Source organism: Taudactylus pleione, unplaced genomic scaffold (genome assembly GCF_031769625.1).
Source record: "Taudactylus pleione unplaced genomic scaffold, aTauple2 ptg000079l, whole genome shotgun sequence".
NCBI lineage: Eukaryota > Metazoa > Chordata > Amphibia > Anura > Myobatrachidae > Taudactylus > Taudactylus pleione.
In genome coordinates this window covers 1,561,135-1,580,580 of record NW_028284481.1, presented here as the reverse complement: position 1 = coordinate 1,580,580, position 19,446 = coordinate 1,561,135, and the positions used below count along the sequence as shown (strand labels likewise).

Sequence of the window (19,446 nt, the reverse complement as noted above, 5' to 3'; positions counted from 1 at the left end):
ATGCTCTCTCTGTCACTCTATGACAGTGGTGTCAAACTCGGGCCCTCCAGCTGCAGTGGAACTACACATCCCAGCATGAAGTGCCACAGTTTTGCTATTAGGGCATGCTAAAACTGTACTAGGGCATGCTGGGATATGTAGTCCCACAAAAGCTGAAGGGCCTGAGCTTGACACCACTGCTCTATGACATCCTGCCCCTCTAATTCAGCTAATGGATTAACATATATAATATGGGAACAATAAATATTCATAATACTATAAATATACATAATGAAAGCATTGAGTTCTGCCCTTGCCACCTGAGCACGGGGCCACCGAAAGGCAATAAGGAACTGATCATGGCACGTGATGGGTGGTACGCTACTTACGTGGTCCACTGGCACCACAGTATTCTCGAAGAATGGCTGCGCCACCACGGCAAAATCTTCCCGGTCCTGGTATTTCTCAGCCAAGGCAGCCACTTGTATCTGAATGGGACACAACAAAAGGTGAACTAATAGACTCACACATAAATGTAATACACCCAACAGATCACCGGACTGCCGTCACGTCACGTGGGTTACTAGGTGCCGGTAATCTAGATATAGAATACGTTTATGTATCTTATTGCAATCCAAGCTCTTTATTTTTCATATCACCAAATATATGTTTTATATAGGGATTGACTATAGTTCTAAACAAAGTTAAGGAGGAGATTTATCAAATCTTGTAGAAAGATAAAGTAGAGAGAGATAAAGTACCAACCAATCAGCTTCTAACTAACTAGAAGCTGATTTTGTTGCTATGAGCAACTTCTCCATTTTAACTTTCTCCAATATTTGATAAGTCTCCCCCTAAAACTTGTAATAATTCATTTTAAAGGAATGACTGGATTATACAACCCATCAATAACCTCCACAATCTGCCTGGACCTATATGCAATATGTCGCACTAATGCCAGGCTTGCCGACTTTCTGGCTGCCCCTTCTGGGAGGGTGTAGCCAGATCGGCATGACAGGGGGCGTGGCCATCTTGAGGATTCGGGGCCGGACAGACGACGTGTATTTGTGGGCGGAGCGGCGGGGGGGAGGCACGATTGCGTCACTTTGACACCCGCCCCTGCTACACAATGCCGATATTACAGGTATTGTGAAGCAGGGGGCGGAGCCAAAATGACGCGATTCAGCGTGAATCGTGTCACTGGCCCCCCCTGCTGCGGGGGTTTCTAAAGTAAATGCAGGGGGGATAGGAGGGGTGGGCGGCAGCTGGGAGGATTGCCTGCCTTCCCGGGCGGTCGGGAGCGGCACCCGATTTTCGGGAGGCTCCCGACCAAATTGGGAGGGTAGGCAAGTATGACTAATGCCCATCTACCAAATTCCTATTTTCCTATAGGATGTAAGCTGGCGAGCAGGGCCCTCTGCCCACAAGAGGTGGGAGAATGAGTGCTTAGAAAGCTCCGTTCTGTCTCCTACTGTTACATGATCTATGAAATATTACGTACACTGCACATTGTATGAGGACGACTAGTTTGTTGATTGCTAATTATGCCCTGGCTAAGCATGAGGGAAGATGTTTCGAACCTTTGAGAGAGATAAACTGGAGAAGTTGCGAAAAAGCAACCAATCATCTTCAAGATATTATCTATCTAGCACAGCCTGTAAAATGACAGTTAGAAGCTGATTGGTTGATATGGGCAAGTTCTCCACTTTATTGCTCCTGAAGGTTTGATACACCTCCCCATCTTGGTGTAAAATCAAGCATTTCAATCTCCCCCTAGAAATCCTGCGTTTGCTTCTGGTATACGCTACATAAACCTAATAACCCCCCTCTCACCTGCAAATCTCTGTTGAATTTCTTTATTTCAATGAGTTCTGGAGAACCGTCACGCGGGTTTATGATGCAGGGACAGAAGTTGCTGCAAGAGGTGAAGAAAAATGACACAATCATTTGTGAAATTCCTCTTCTGGCAATTAGACAGGCGGAAGACATAAGAAGTATATGTACGTACAGGTCTGTCTGGCAAAAACACAAAATGATTTTACTGTGAGAACCCTGTTTCTGGGATAATGGTGCATACACACGGTCAGACTTGTCAGATGTGTCAGATGAACGACGATTTTACAAAAGATTTGAACGACTGAATGATTTTGACTGCATTAAAATGAATGGAATCGTCCAATTCTGACTGCAAACACATCAGATGTCAGATATCGTTATCTGACCATCGGGAACGCGCATCGTTCAAACATGTCAGATATGCCAGATTTTCCTTCAGATATGAACGATTGAATGATTTTTTAAATCTGAAGAAAATCTGACCGTGTGTATACTCCATTAGAGAATAGGTTTCACCTTATTCGAGACCTATAGGGAAATAGTGGGTGTACAGTATTCCCCATGGCCTAAGCAATCGTCCTGTTTTCTTAGGACAAAATGATTTTAGCCCTGTCACAAACCATTACCAGGGTCGGGCTGACACCTGAGAATTTGCCAGGTGAGTAGACCGGCAATTTCCAGATCTTAAGTCTGCAAGGGGTATTATACATCTATTCATACATGGTTATGTCACACTAGGTTTATAGTGAGCGATATCAGTGCTGACAACCAGAAGCTGCCATGATGGTGCTGTTACCCCTTCTCCCTGTACCTCACGTAATAGACCCAACCATTATAACATCGCATCTGTATAACAGAAAAAAACCAAGCGTGTTTTACAAAACATTAATATAGTCACACACTGGGGCCTATTCATCAATACTAAAATAACGTTTTTAAGGACATTTTCCTTAAATAACGTTATTTTAGTATTCATGAAGCCACTTAGCACAGGAGATATCACTGATATCTCCTGTGCTAAGCTCCCCTGCGTTAATTTCCACACTCCCCATACATTAGTACATTAGTATGGGGATATGGAAATTATGGTATTCATCAAATTCCAAAAATTATGTATTTTCGGAATTTGATGGAGTTACTATTCGCCACTGTGAGGTGGCGAATAGCAGGACAGACACCTGCTTCCAGCTGTGCAGCTCCCCCGGAGTCTTCCTCCGGCGCTCTGATGTGTCCTCTGGCTCCGTCCTGCTAGTCTGTCATGTGGTCTACCAGCAGAACACAATAAAGTTTAGAAAAAAAATATTTATTTATTTTTCTAAACTGCACTGTGTGCTGCTGGGAGACCACATGACAGACTAGCAGGACGGAGCCGGAGGCGCTGCAGCGGGCAGGTAAGTTCGGGACGGGGGGAGGTGAGCAGAGGGGGGAGAAGGGGTTGGGGGGGGCGCACACAAACTTACCGCAGCTGTAAGTAGTGCTGTGCATGCGCTGGGTTTACGATTGTAACAGCGCATGTGCAGCACGGATTCCAGCTACGGTAAGTTAGAGCAGGCAGGGAAAACTATCTATTTCCCGAAAAGCTGTCATCGTAAAAATGACAGCTTTTCGGAATAGATAGTTATAGGGAGGAGGAATGATGAATTCCTCCGGTAATTAGGTAGAACTCCATGCGAGATCTAAACCTAATTACCTCCCTCGATATTTTAGGTATGATGAATAGGCCCCATAGACTTGAGAGCAATTTACATAACTGTTTTGCCGACTATTTACCTGATGTGACTGCAGAACTTCACGTGGGTCCAGGTGGAATTGGGCCTGGAGCATCCTGTATGGAATTTCCCCCTATAATGTTTGTTTTACCCAGGATCTTTCCTATTTTTTTAATGCTATTCATGTTTTTAAAGTACCAACAATGAAGAAAATAATAATAAAAAAATAATAATGAAAATAATTGTCAGTACTGTTACAGACTTCATAAACCAAGAGACCAAAGAAAACACAGAAGGTTATCTGGAAGGTGTCAGCAGTTGTTGGATTACATTTCACAAAACCCACTTTTAACCAGACAGTCATGGGAGGTAAGCACTGGTGGCCAGGATGACCCCCTTACATCCCCCAACGTAGTGACTGGTCGTGGTCAGATTCCTTAAATAGGAGACATGGGGACCAAATGGCCTAAAATATTAGAACTCACTTGTCATGGGTAAGACGAGGCCATCCATGGACATATATAGTAATTGTGCCATAAACACCAGAATAGGGAGCTGGTGGTTCACCAGTAAACACGGATTATCGCCTCAGAATATGACATAGCAGGGACGTTTTTTTTTAGAGCACCCGAATCTACATAAAAGATTCAAGTTTTAAAAACTAGGGCAAGAGGGCAATAGATAGTTCTTAAAGTTCAAACAAAAGCATCTCTGCAAGTCAATCAAAACGGAAAAGGATCGTCCAATTTCTCCTAACTCAGGGCCTGATTCAGAGCCGGACGCAATTAGCGCTCGCTCGTCCAGAAAATAGGGGTGGCTATTCAAATGAACCGTTCGCTCTTTGCGGTCTGTTCACGCCTCTAGGTCTGAACGAGCGAACAAAACTTGCGGTCGTTTTTTTGGAAACTACGCCCCCTGGCCGCTCGCATCCTACGTCATGTCCGCTATTTATTAGATTAATCGAGTACATCGACCAGGGTATGAGCTGCTCGCTATTCTTGTGGTTGGTTTTTGCTACCACAATTTTGCGAGCAGTTCTGGCTATAAAATAACCCAGTGACGTGGTCAATGACGTTGCTGTTTTAATTATGCACACCCATAAAATGCCCGTTTTGACCTTTAAGCACGCCTGCGATCGGATCTCCACTCCCCGTTTTCAAGCACCTTCCCCTGTTACCACCCACATACGCCTCTTTCTGTCACTCAAATTATCAGGCATTCGCTATTTTGCGAGCACATGAATTTCGACCGCACTGACTGGTTCGCGCATGCGTATAACGATCCGTACGCATGCGCAGTTGGGCAAACATCGCTCGGAGCGAACGAGCGGCCGCTTACGAGCGGCTCTGAATCAGGTCCTCAGTTTCTTCAAAAACATGTTTTTGAAGTATACTGTATTTGTAGACAATCAGTGTGTTAAGGGGAATCGGTATGGAATACTGCCGGACGCTGAGTCCTCCCCATGAGCCCCTAACCTAACCCTCCTCCCCGCGGCTGTCCACGCCCAACTTACCTTCGATCGGTATGCTGGGTGTCGGGCTCCCGGCGTAGGTTAAATGACAGGCATCGGGATTTCGACGCCTGTCATTAGACCCCTGCCGGGATTAGACAGTCGGGAAGCTTCCTGACTGCATCCCGTGTTAAGGTGCCTGCACACTATACAGATGTGTCCTGCCACATCGTTGCTGCGTACGCAGCAAATCGCACCACACATGGCGTGAGGCGTGCATCCGTGAGCAGATACGTGCACTGTGTTTTCACCCGCACCTCCATAGAATTGTATGGTGCGATCTCAGTGCATGCCATAGCATACCGTAGCATATGCTGCTGCGAGTAATAGCATGGCCTGATGCGTACGCACGTTTGTGGCGCGACCGGCAAAGTGTCCACTTACGATGCCGATGCGCATACCCGTGGGTCGTCCGTCGTATCTTCAGATCTTACCTACAGCAGGTAAGATCTGGCAATCTCGTACACGGTTCGCGGCATATCGTTCAGTGTTTATGACTGAACGATATGTTGTTCTGAACTACATATGATGCCGACGTCACTTTGACACAGATGCATGCACAGATCAGTTAGATCCGTCCATGTATCTGTGTAAAGAAAATGATTAAGAAGTGTAAAAATTTGAAAAAACTATGCGCCCCCACCCACCTCCTAAAGCACAACCAGGCTGGGCTTTTGAGAGCTGGTCATGGTTCTGAAAATACAGGGGACAAAAGACATAGGGGTCCCCTGTATTTAGCACAACCAGCACCAGGCTTTTCAGAGACAGTCTTGGTTGTCAAAATACATGGGACAAAAGACGTAGGGGTCCCCTGTATTTAGCACAACCAGCACTGGGTTAAGCTGAGCCGGTCCTGGTTTTGGAAATACAGGGGACAAAAAGAGTAGTGGTCCCTTGTATTTTCCATAACCAGCACCAGACTCTTTTTAGCGATAGGTGTAATGCCACGGCCAGGGGGACCCTTTCATTGGGTCCCCCGGCCAAAGCATTTCCCCTGACCACTGGTCAGCCCAGGCCAGGTATCCATGGGGAGATGGGGACCCCCCAATAAAGGGGTTCCCCTCTCTAGGGCACCCCAGGCCTGGCTACACAGAAGTACCCCTCCCAAGTAACAAACGTGGCCTCAGGAGGACCATACTCTTCACTATTTAAGCATTCTGTGCCTTTCCTTTTATATAGGGGGATTCACCTTCTCTGCCCTCCATTCTGAAGCCATCCGGCACTGTGATGAGGCCAAAAGTTAAGCTGCACTTACGGTTCTATTAAAAAAATCATTGCAGTGTGAATTTCACAGTGCAGGCAGTTACCCGGAGGCAGGGGTCAGTGTAGTATGACTTTCAGATGCATCACAGTGCTGGGCAGATGCCCGGCGGACCACCCAACAAATAAAACATGGAAAGAACACTGCCGTGACCTTGGAGGTGCCCAGCAAATCGTTTGTGGCAATGTAACACTCTAGAGCCTCCCCAATCTTCTGTTTAGACTATGGGTCTTGAAGTAAGAGGTTATTAAGGTGCCATGAATACTTATGACAGGGAGTAATAATAGCCTAACCATCACCAAAACAGGTGCATGGTCTGACCAGGACATGTGACCAATTGCGGAACTGACCACTAGGTGGAGACAAAAGATAGTCCAGCCTAGTGAATACCTTGAACAAGTGGGAATAACAAGAGTAGTTATGCACATTAGGGTGATGAATACGCCACATGTCAACCAGCTGGTGCTCATGCAGAGTTCACCTAACCCTACGATGAAGCTTATCAGAATACCTGGCCAATGTGTTGGACGAATCTAGGTCAGGGTTCAGGGCCCAACTTAGGTCATCTCCAAATATAAGCAACGCCTTAATATGTGGTTGGACTAGGTCCAAAAACTTCTCACGGAAGACAGGCTGTCCCCGATTAGGGAAGTAGACATTAACAAATGTAAATGCTTGGGAGTAAAGTTTACAATTTAGCAAAAGTGCCCAGCTGGTGACAAGTGACATTAGTTAAGGGGATATGTCGTGCAAATAAAATGGCAGCTCCCAAGGTCTTACCCTCAGGGCTACTGGAGAAGTAACCACAGGGGAAGTCCCTATTCCTGGAAGGCGGGCCAGCACCATGCCAGAAGTACGTTTTCTGATGGAAGACAACATCAGCCTGCTGTTCTCCGTCCACATTGCACAGAGCGCACAGTATCGTCTCTAAGGAACATTGAGTCCCTTAGCATTAACAGAGATAATACAGTCATTGTATGTCTATGTGGAACATAAAACACAAAGTGCAGCGATACAAACTGCAGGCCACCGCTGGCTGGTAAGCTGTAGATACAATGTAGAGCAGGTAGTAACTAGGTAACACTAAAGGCAGCATCATAGGAATTAATGGGGAAGGAGCAAAAGGACAACAGAGAGAGGGAGGACCACACAAGACACAAAAAAAGATAAATAGAACAAAATAGAAAGAGGGAAAAACACCGCTCCTGAGCAGCAAAATGGCAAACTGCAAGATCATTATTAGGCTCAGGATCGAAATTCAGAGGTTTAGAGGACAACAGAGGTAGGTGACAGTGACATAAAACTAATTTTAAAGCATGTTTGGAAAAATAGCTCCAGACGAAGCCATCTAAGCATTAAATACCCAAGAGTTCCACAAATAGGGAGCATACAACAAAGGTAACACATGCCAAGCATCAACAAAGTCATGCAGTGAAAAATAAGGGCCCTTAAACAAATCAATCAACACTGAACTGCAAAACACTAGAAAGGCCCCATTCCCACCACTCCCGGGAAAGGTAAATTGATCGTCCAGTGCAAAAAGTGCAGCATAACGGGGGACAGTACAAATAACAGTACAGGGCCACGAAGGGCATCAAAAGTCAGTAATCAAAATTGCCAGACTCGTGCTCGGCCTAGACTGGGTAATATAACTCACATGTCCCATCGAAGGAGGATCAGGAACATATGGTCCACACAAGGTCCAATTGAGTGTGTAGGCATGGGGCAGCAAGCAATGTGTGTCCAAGAGGAATGGAGCAAAGGCAAAGTCTTGTTGTCAGGATGCAGCCTGGTATCGGCCGCTACTCACCTTCGCGCCGGCATCCTTGGGCTTAGGTGTTCAGTTGCTGGCAGTGGAGGTGAGTGGTGACTGAGTATTCTCCCCGCGGTCTGCTAGGGCTTCCCTGCATGCGTCCTGGTTCCCGTGGTAGCGGGCATGGACGCAGCCATGTTGGTCCATATCACCTGACTAGTCTATCCCAATGGTAGTCCTGCGGTCACTCAGCTGATCCTCTGATCCAATGACCAACTGCCTAGGGGTATTTAGATCTGACTCCAGAATCAGGAAGTTGCCTGATCAACTTCATCTCTTCATTTACTTCAAGTCTTCAGTGTTCCAGAGACTGAGTACTTTTACTTCACTCCAGGCTCCCTGTTGTTTTCAACTTCCAGTGTTTTCCAGCGATTCTCTCTCCAGTGTGCAGTTCAGCTATTCATGCTGATTCCCTGAGTTATAAGTATTTGCTCTCATGTTGAATTCAGATGTGCTGTCCAGCTTTCTCCCTGTGTTACATGCTTCAGCTGTTAAGCTGATTACCAGTATTCTGAGTTTCCTTTCTCATGTTGATTTCCTGTGTTATAAGTATTTGCTCTCATGCTGAATTCAGGTGTGCTTTCCAGCTCTCTCCCTGTGTTACATGCTTCAGCTGTTAAGCTGATTACCAGTATTCTGAGTTTCCTTTCTCATGCTGATTTTCCTGATTTATATGTTCGCCTCTCACATAGTTACAGAACAAGCCTGCGATTGGATCTCTATCAGTTCTTAGTGCATCCCTGTGTCTGCATTCCCTATGTTCCTTACAGCAAGTCAGTCTCAGGATCTTCTGTGTCTCCCAGAGAAAGCCTGCATCTGGTTCATTTGCAGTACCACTCCATTTCCAGTGTTTCCCAGTGCCATCCAATTTCTACTAATCCCTAGTTTGTGTCATTACTAGTAATCTCCAGTGTTACCACAGCTTTCAGTAACTTCCAGTGTTATAACATTTTCCAATAACTCACATTGTTATTTCCTAGTATTATATCCCTGTCTTCTGTCACTCCCAGGTACCTGTCCAGAGGGCTGCGACCTGCTCATTTGGTGCTGCGTAACCCAAATCCCAATAGGAGGGGTCACTGGTGAAGACCACCAAGTGGGTTATACTCCACACCTCTGGGCAGGTCTAGCCATACCTGGGTTTGGCCGCAATAAGAAGACATTTTCACTGTCACCCCCGTATCTGCTGTTGCTTTACTACCCTAACCCCCCAGTTCTTGGCCTCAAAAGAGGTGTCCCTAGTGCCCGGTTGTGAAACTTGTCCACCTAAGGAGCCGCAGAGAGTGTGCCGGGATCTGGAGGAAAAAAGAAACATATATAGGAAACTTGCCAATCTGGGAAAGAGAACTGGGTAATATCCACAACCGAGCAGAAACGGACAATGTCTTCTGGGACACAAATAGAGGCCGACTTGCCACTATTAGTGACCTAAAGCATTACCCAAGCGTTACTCAATATTGAGAGAGCGTAGGGTACAGTATACCTCAGCTGGCATTGAATTTGGAGTGTGTACAAGGAAAGACCCTGAAACCATCAGAGGATCTTGTCCTTCCGGGTGAAATAGTGGACATGACAAATCACATCTCTTGGATGGTCGGACTGGGAACTCCTGGGTTGTAGTGATCTATGGGCCCTATCAAAGACAACTGAATAGTTAGGGTCATCCTAAGATTTCATTGAACAACTTGGTGAGAACATCTTCGAGACTCCAAGGAGGGCATCTTCTGGGATGCATCGTATACGCAAGTTGTTTTTACGGCCTCTATTATCCAGGTTATTTGCTCACTCCCTCAGAAGGTTCTCCACAGCCTGCCAATTCATCACGTCTCCCAACGCATGCTGGAAATCATTCATAACATCCCTGTGGTCCTCCAGGGTTGTAATACGGCCTCCATATGTGTCAAGTTAGCCTGAAGTGTGGTGACTTTGGAATGGACCGCCTCCCGCAATCTTCATTCCAATGACTCAAAGTCCACGTTGAAGCATAGTTCCGATTTAGTAGGGAGTTACTGTGATGGTTGCCATTAGCAAGAGCGTCCGGGTGATCTTCAAGGGTAGATAGAGCATCTGAAACTGTGGAATGGGCCGGAGATGCTGAACCCAGGGAGGCACTCATAGTTGACTCTTTGTGTGGATGAAGACAGGGTAATTCTCAGCAGGCACAGAAAGAACTGAAGAGCCCCTTTTCTTATGACATTTCATGTATAAATTGAGCTGCTAGCAGTACATGGATAAAGAGTATTAGAGTGTGGGCAGTCCTCGCATGGTGGGACAAGCAGGAAGGCTGTCACTGTGCACTGCCCCGCATAGTGATGCTAGCCACACGGAAATAGAGTACTAGAGCGTGGGCAGTCGTAACGTGGTGGAGCAAGCAGGGAGGCTGCCACTGTTCACTGTCCCACACAGTGATGTTAAGCTGCCAAACGGAGGACGCTCACAGAAGTCACATAACCAGTATAAGGCAGGGAGGTTGGTGGACAGGAAGCAATAGACAAACGTCACTCTAGACTGGGTAATAGGGTCTGTACCAAACTACAGGCATGACCAGAAATGTATAGAAGCCCAGGGTGCAAAGGTCACAGCACCACTGACAGCGGAGGCCAGGGTAGCCCCAGTGCAGACTAGCCCAATTATTGGAAAAGGGCCAGAGGTAACAGAGTGCAGTGAGACAGCTGAGAGTGTGAGAGGGCACCCAAGATGGTGTCCAGATCAGTCAGCAGCTGCAGCAGCGTATTGGGAGTCAAGTCCGGAAAAAAGAAACAGCAGCGCAGGCTCCTCGGTGCCTCTCCCCCTCCCTTATGGCTAGCAACAGAATTGCAGCAGCCACTAACAGGATACCGCAACCAGGAAGTCAAGGCTGCAGCTCCCGTCACCTATGTGGGCTTTCTGGTGCGCCACTCTAAAGAGCGTCAGCAGTGAAACAAAGCCGGGACCCAACAGTCAGCTGGGGTCTTTAGCGGTGTCTGGAGAGCCAGGACTACTCGTGGGGGAACCCAACAAACAGAGCTCTTGGTGTCTGCTTCTACCACAATGGCACCCTAGCCATGTCCCCACCACTAACCCAGAATCTTTCCTTAATATACTGTACACTTACAGAATGATATTCCACTGAATGGCAAAGTTGGATCAGGAATGGTATCCTCAGAACTTCTCCTGGTTTCACATTTGGCAGCAATATTTTACACGTTATCCTGGAAGAACTTGACCTTAAGTTTTCTCAGTCTATCCCCAAGCCCACCACATAGTAGAATTATTGAAACATTTGTTCCAGCTTTTTTCACAGATCCTAAATTCTGTAAAATGCGACTTTGCACCCCATTATCGCTGGACCATCATTCCTCTGCTATACATACTGTTCTGCAGCAAAACCCCATTTGTGCAACATTTCTTTCTGGAGCTGTAGTCAAACCGAGGACGTTCCACAACAGGAATTACACTGGCCAAAAACATGCAATGTCCCTGTGTCATTATAGGGTTATTAATTATTCAACATTTAGCACAAACAGTATTTACCAACCTTTTTAATCACATTATTTAAGTTGCAGAAAACACAGTGAAGGTGACTGTGCTCCAAAAGTCTCCCTCACACTAGAGTCCCAAACCAGTATGTAATATGAAAACTTACGGCTTTAGGAGGCTGCAGCCGATCCTGTCTTCTGAGTTGACTTTGCGCAGTCCTTCCACCTCCATTATCTCCACCAGGTTCACGAAAGCTCGAGGGATCTGAAGTGAGACCACAATATAACAGGTTGGACTTTTGAGCTTGTTAGAGGACATGGCATCAGTTAGAAGACATGGCTGCTCTCTGCTGCTGGTAGAGTGGACCTGTCTCCAGTACCTTGTGCATTATGCAGGAAGGTTTCTTGCAATATGAGTTGTATTAAGAATAAACGGGATGGATGGTCCGAGGCTATTGGGATTTTGGGGATCCGCAAAGTACACAAGGTGGTAACAGGTGCTCTTTACAGTTCAAATGCTCATATCTGCTACAGATAGGGCTAGTAACTCACTGCATTAAACACCTGGATCCTCGGAAGTTGACTACTATGAAATACTCTGTGCAGCTGGTAACATTTTAATGTTCTAGCTACAGGTTCATTTAGTTCCACCCACTTGAGTGCCTGCATGTCCGCGTGTACCACTGTTTATTTTTCGGAATGATGACAATAAATGCACCTAAACCCATAAGGAGATACTAATCTGGGCTGAGCATCATGGGAGGTTTTCAAACAAACTACGTTGTCACCCACCCTCATAGTGGTCTGTGATTAACAGGTCTTACTAAATGTCCCACTATTTAAAACTTTGTCAACATTTTTCATATGATACTAGTTAAAGTGACTCACCATGGGTCCATTCAGCTTCCTCAAAGTAGGCGAAAGATTATTTCATTACCCAGGTAGTCAGTGATATCTCCTGCGTACCTTTCACTCCTGTTCCCGTCAGCAGCCCCCATACACTAGTACGTACACATTCATTCATCAAACTCTGAAGACTGTTTTTATTTGAATGCGGGGGCTGCCGCCATCTTCATGCCCCGCTCCTTGCAAAGAGGGAACCATTCGCATTGCTGCATCCGCCCAAACCCTGTGCCCCCGACGGCTGTGCACATGCATGAAATCAGTTCACGCATGAGCTCTAATGGTGCATATACACGGTACGGTCAGCAATAATGATATAGCCGACTGATCTCCCTACACCTTCCCGGTGTGCTGGATGATCGAAATAGTTCATCCAGTACATCACCAACCCACCAACGACGGGCCAGCGACCCTTCCTATGTAACCTGGTCAGTATCGACCAGGTTGGCCTGCATGCACGGCTGATGGACAATATTACGTGCACGCGCATCGCTGGTCGTTTGAGGGTCGGAAGGCACCATAACACTGCCATGTCAGAGCCGGCTATGTAAAATTCCACCACCAGCAATTGGTGGCAGAAGTAGTTGTGTTAGGAATCGCGGATCAGCTGCTTTCCGAAGCAGCTGCCCTAGCACCAACACAATACAGAATTGCTCCTGTGCTATTGTATCCTCCGGCGAGACAGATACATCATTTTACTATAACCCATATCAGACATTTTGGGGCCTACATTGATTTTCAATGAGAATATTCCCGCTATGTTCTAAAGTTAACTCGCAGGGACAGCATTTGCGCTAACCTCTGTCAATGCGATGTAAATCCCTGTCATATTGGAGGAATCTTTCACATTTGTGAAAGGCCCCTCCTGAGAATCTTACATTCCGCACGTGCACAGCGCCAGATCGGGGAGCCGGCTATGAAAATAGGCCCCTTTGCCTCAATGACATTTGTTGCATTGTTTATATAGAGGGGTCCTACAGAGTGACTGTTGGTTGCATTATATAAAGAGGCAAAAAAGAATATAGGAATATCTGACTAATTCAGCAAATCAACTACATCTGTTATTAAACCCTCAATAACTAAATGCCGGTAAATGATTATAGGAGTCGTACCTCATTGTAGAGTATGTCCAGCGTATTTTTAAGATGTTTGGTGTGATTCTTCGCAGAATGCCATTCCTAAAAAAAAGAAAGTCAGATTATTATACCTTTTGACACTTGATAGAAAAGGTGTTCACTGTGCTATATACATGTAGCTATCATATGATAGAATATTTTGTGTTGAGACACTGTAATATGTTATCATCATACTAAATATTCAGGGGTCCATTCATTAAGTTACTGTAAATATTCAACGAGTAGCAGCGGTGGCTACAAATTCACCAGAGCAATTCAACATTGAATTCAGACAACTGATCCGAAAATCCCCCTTCGGAGCTTGATGAATTTAGGTCCCCATACTAGTGTATGGGGACAGCGGGACAGATCGGGGCTGAAAGGTAAGCAGGAGATTTCAGTGATACTAGTGTATGGGGACAGCGGGACAGATCGGGGCTGAAAGGTAAGCAGGAGATATCAGTGATACTAGTGTATGGGGACAGCGGGACAGATCGGGGCTGAAAGGTAAGCAGGAGATATCTGTGATACTAGTATATGGGGACAGCGGGACAGATCGGGGCTGAAAGGTAAGCAGGAGATATCTGTGATACTAGTATATGGGGACAGCGGGACAGATCGGGGCTGAAAGGTAAGCAGGAGATATCAGTGATACTAGTGTACGGGGACAGCGGGACAGATCGGGGCTGAAAGGTAAGCAGGAGATATCAGTGATACTAGTGTACGGGGACAGCGGGACAGATCGGGGCTGAAAGGTAAGCAGGAGATATCAGTGATGTCGTCAACGATTTCCTTTAATCTCCCTGGCAACTCCTAGACATATGATATCGTGCTTAAACTGTGCAATCTGACCAACGACCTATCATGCGTCCATAACTATTTCCAGTGCGTCAGTAACGAGATTCCAGTGAGTCATTAACGATATTGGCAGATCTTACTGCATGTAGGTAAGATCTAAGGATACGACATGCCGATGCGGGAGCGCGCATCGGCATCGTGATAATGGGTACACACTGTGCGATTTATCGTTACGATGCGTCAAAATTGGCCGATCATGCAAACAATTGTCTAGTGTGTACCCAGCTTTAGGTCTCTATTTACTACAATCCACATTTATAATGTGGTTTTAGTGTGATATTTCCGTCTAAATTCGTATTGCGAATTTAGGAAATATCACGTGGATGTACTAACATGCGCATGGAGGGACAGTGCTTATGATAAAGCTCGGTCCCTGCGAGTCCGTACACTCCTTTTTCTGAAAAAATACAGGGAGAATGTGTCAGCTAATGCGTCGCTGCTGTTTACCGCAATCCCCTCCTAGCGACCGCCTCCCCCCCCCGCAACCCCTTTACCTCAGCTTACACTTATCTTGGTGATTGGTGCTCTGGTGATGTCCTCTGTGGCTCCGGTCAGCTGGTCTCCTGGCTCCTGCACTGTGTCACCGGTCAACTACTCTATGCCAGGAGCCCAGCTGACCGGAGCCCAAGAGGACATCTCCGGAGCACCGATCACCAGTCCCTGGATGCAGGTAAGAAGTTTTTTTTAACTATTTTTTTTTTTGCAGTGATCAGTATGTGGTCTATTTAGATCACACAGCTGATCACTGGGGCCGGTTCTCGGCTCTGCTCTGCCTGTTGTTAAAACAGAGCAGGATTTGGGGAACCGGAGGAAACCCTGGATAACGCCATCTGCAGGTGATGTTATTATCACAGGGCTTCCCCTGGGATTTTTCACATTTTATTTTTAGTAAATCTGGGAAGATCTGCCTACTAAAAATATGTGATAATTAGGGTTTGGAGTACAATTTTGCGAATTCTACTCTAATTGCCCTTTAGTAAATTCATGTGATACTAAAATAATGTGAAATGGGTCACATTATTTTAGTAAAAATAGTGTTAATAAATATGCCCCTAAAAATCCCAGATGACCATTTGTGATGATGTCTGACAGATTGTATTCATTCACTTACCCTATTCCGACAGTACTGGCAGAGGTCATTGCCACCAATAAAAACTGTGATTACTTTCCAGTCTTCAAGGAAGTTTATAACCTGTCAGAGGATAAAACAATAGAGCGTCATTTGTTACCGTGTTGTTTTATATTTTCCAGAAAGCCGAGGTTTGTGGGTGTTTATTAGTTAGAGATGAGAGGTTCAGTTTTGCTGAACAAGGAACACACCCCAACTTTGGTCAAAAGGAATCCCGGGTCACTTTAGGTTCTTAGCAGTGGAGTTTCTAGAGAGTCTCCAACACAGGCCCCATCATCTCCGCCCGGCAGCGCACCGAGCTGTGCATGGCCAGTGCCGGAGTTATAGACTCTGGGCACTAGAGTGTGCCCAGAGTCTATAGTGTATGCACAGGTCACCGGGAAAATGACCGCGGCGTCCATTTTCCCTGTACTGCGCATGCGCAAACGATGGGAAAATGGCCACCGTGGCCATCTTCCAGTCGTTTTACAGTGCCGGACCCCCGCGCCGACGTGGGACTCCGAGAGGTAAGTAATATTATGGGTGCAGGGTGTGCGGTGTTCCCCGCACACCCTGCACCCATTATATATACGCCCCTGTTTCTTAGTAGAACCGATTCCCGAGTTGGGAACTCGAGTCTAAAAACTGGACCTCGCATATATTTTGGATTGCATTTAAGTCCCTCCCTCATGACACACGTGCTGTGAGCTGGTAAAAATTGACTGGAATCGACTGGAGATGAATGCTATTGATATTAATAATACTATAGGAACAAAAACAGGCCCATGTTACATGATTTTAGCTGTTTTTATCAATTTTTAAAGAAATTTAAAAACAAAAAACAAAACCGAGCCTTAAAGGGTGGTTTTGCCAAAATCAAAACACGACAATGATTTAAAACCAAAACCAAAACATGGGGGTCTTTGCACCCCCTTAGTATTACTCTGCATAGTATGTACTTAGCGTATTACAAGCAGAGGTAATAGAGCCTTAAAAATTGTTTTACTGTTTTGTTTAATGCAAGAGGTGGCTTTATGGTCAGGTTTATGTCAGCATATATGTGATAAAAATGGTATTTCTGAGGTATGGGTGCCAAGTGGAAGTTGGACAACTCTTATTAAAGGAAATAAAGAGTTTATTTTATCGGTTTCTTCTTCATATACCCTCATGTAGCTTTTACTAAATATCAGCTTTGTCTTTGTGACTTCCAACTTCTGGGCAAAAATGTTTAGTTTAATTGCTCTTACAATGCAATATATATCTGGTTTACTCGGTGTATTGGAACAGAAAGTTTCTGAGTTGTATCCAATGGCAACAGAAATACATTTTACCCCCTAGATATAATGTCTTTTGCGAAAAACACAGGAGGAAAATAAAAAACACAGGGATAATGCAAAAGTTGACCGTACACCTGTTGAGAGTTCACAAAGGGGGACAGTCACATCACGAGACGCTTAGAACTCAACATATAAGCGGTTATTTTCATGCGCAGTATTCTGGAGTACATGAGCTCGATTTCCATCGTGTCAGGCCCAGTTAAAGCTGGGAGGGGGCATGTACACACAGACCTCCCACCTATAATTTTTATGATCAATTTAGTCTTTTTAGACGAGAACTTGGTGCCCGGTTCTTTTAGTTGCCCCCAGAATGATGGAACAGCAGAGAACATGGGGAGCTTTAGGGGTAGGGGGTTAGGTTACTTGTCATTTTGGAAAGGGGGCGTTTTTTGTCATCAAGGTCATACTCACAGAGCTCTCATTCATTTTCTTTACCAGATTTCTTGCCTGAGATATCATGTTCCTAGGTGATAAAATTAAATATAGCATGATACAGACTATAGGTAGCATCTACTGAAGAGATTCACTATGACAAAGCCACTTAACTTAAAATAAACATCAGCAAATGTAAAAGAGTTTCTAATGATATTCACACATTAATATATAAAAGTTCTTATACGCTCCCAGAACTTGAGATATACTTGGGTATGGGATCCCAGCTGTCTGGATGCCAACGGTCAGAATAGCGACAGTGGCATCCCGACAGTGAGAATCCTGACAGAATTAGGTAAGTAACCATAACCCTCCCCTAACCCTAACGCACTTTTCCCGCAGCCTAACCCTAACCTTCTTTCTCACAGCCTAACCCTCCTTCCTACAGCCTAACCCTAACTCTCCTTCTAGCAGCCTAACCCTACTTCCCATAGCCTAGCCCTCCTTCCAGCAGCCTAACCCTCCTTCCTACAGCCTAACCCTAACTCTCCTTCTAGCAGCCTAACCCTACTTCCCATAGCCTAGCCCTCCTTCCAGCAGCCTAACCCTCCTTCCTGCAGCCTAACCCTCCCTCTCGCAGCCTAACCCTCCTTCCTGCAGCCTAACCCTAACCCTCCTCTCCCACAGCCTAACCCTCCTTCCTACAGCCTAACCCTAACCCTCCTTCCCACAGCCTAACCCTCCCCTCACACAGATTAACCCTAACCCTCCCTTCCACAGCCTAACCCTCCTTTCCGCAGCCTTCCCCTCCCTCCCACAGCCTAACCCTCCTTCCTGCAGCCTAACCCTAACCCTCCCCTCCCACAGCCTAACCCTAACCCTCTTCCCGCAGCCTAACCCTAACCTTCCTCTCCCTCAGCCTAACCCTCCCTCCCGCAGCCTAACCCTTGTGTCCCAACCATTCCTGCAGTCTAACCCTAACCCTCTCTCCCACAGCTAACCCTCCTTCCCGCAGCCTAACCCTAACCCTCCCCTTCCGCAGCCTAACCCTCCCTCCCCTCCCGCAGCCTAACCCTAAACCTCCCCTCCCGCAGCCTAACCCTAACCCTCCCCTCCCGCATCCTAACCCTAACCCTCCCTCCCACAGCCTAACCCTTGTGTCCCAACCCTTCCTGCAGTCTAACCCTAACCCTCCGTCACACAGCCTAACCCTCCGTCCCGCAGCCTAACCCTTCCCTTCCGCAGCCTAAACCTCACTCCCCTCCCGCAGCCTAACCCTCCCTTCCCGCAGCCTAACCTTCCCTCGCACAGCCTGACACTAACCCTCCCCTCCCGCAGCCTAACCCTAACCGTTCCCTTCCACAGCCTAACCCTAACCCTCTGTCACACAGCCTAACCCTCCATCCCGCAGCCTAACCATAACCCTTCCCTTCCACAGCCTAACCCTCCCCTCCCGCAGCCTAACCCTAACCCTCCCCTCCCGCAGCCTAACCCTAACCCTCCGCTCCCGCAGCCTAACACTAACCCTCCCCTTCCGCAGCCTAACCCTAACCCACCCTCCCACAGCCTAACCCTCCATCCCGCAGCCTAACCCTCCTTCCCACAGCCTAACTCTCCCCTCCTGTAGCCTAATCCTCCCTCCCGCAGCCTAACCCTCTCACTAGTGCCTAGCCCTAACACCTAACCCTAAACCTCCCCCTAACCCTAATACTCACCGTTGGGATGTCAGCAGTAGGGATTCAGAAGCCGTGATTCTGACCACCATTATCCTGACAGTCGGGATGCCAACTACATCCCTACTTGACATTGCATTTACATTTGTTATATAGCTAAAGTAAAACTACTGTTCTATGTCATCAACCATTTTCTGAAAAAAGCAGCTGGTTGCCATGTACTGCAGCGGGGTCACTGAGGGGATTTAGCCAGGAAGCTAAATGCTGACTGCCGACTTCCCGACTGTGAAAGTCCGGCCGGGAACTAATGATAGGCGCTGAAATCCCCGACGCCTATCACTAGCCCCATGCCGAAATACTGACGCCCGGCATACCCAACGTAAGCCGTGCCTCGGGAGCTCTTAGCCGCGGGGAGGGGGGGGGTAGGTTTCGGGACTCTCGGGGAGACTTAAGGATAGGCACCCCTCCGGGAGGGTTAGGCTAGTGGAAGGGGGGGGTTAGGGTTAGGCACCAC

General features: G+C 46.7%; 1 protein-coding gene across 1 annotated transcript in view; it reads right to left on the bottom strand.

Annotated features, from left to right (window-relative positions):
- LOC148532314 (phospholipase B1, membrane-associated-like) overlaps positions 1-19,446 on the bottom strand; it is a 243,485-nt gene that overhangs the window by 6,186 nt on the left and 217,853 nt on the right. The window contains exons 50-55 of the mRNA XM_088467994.1: positions 17,299-17,350; positions 15,554-15,634; positions 13,582-13,647; positions 11,734-11,831; positions 1,813-1,894; positions 369-467 (exon numbers count right to left, since the gene is read on the bottom strand). Of these exons, the coding sequence (XP_088324120.1) occupies positions 369-467; positions 1,813-1,894; positions 11,734-11,831; positions 13,582-13,647; positions 15,554-15,634; positions 17,299-17,350 (478 nt within the window). The remainder of the gene's footprint in view (positions 1-368; positions 468-1,812; positions 1,895-11,733; positions 11,832-13,581; positions 13,648-15,553; positions 15,635-17,298; positions 17,351-19,446) is intronic.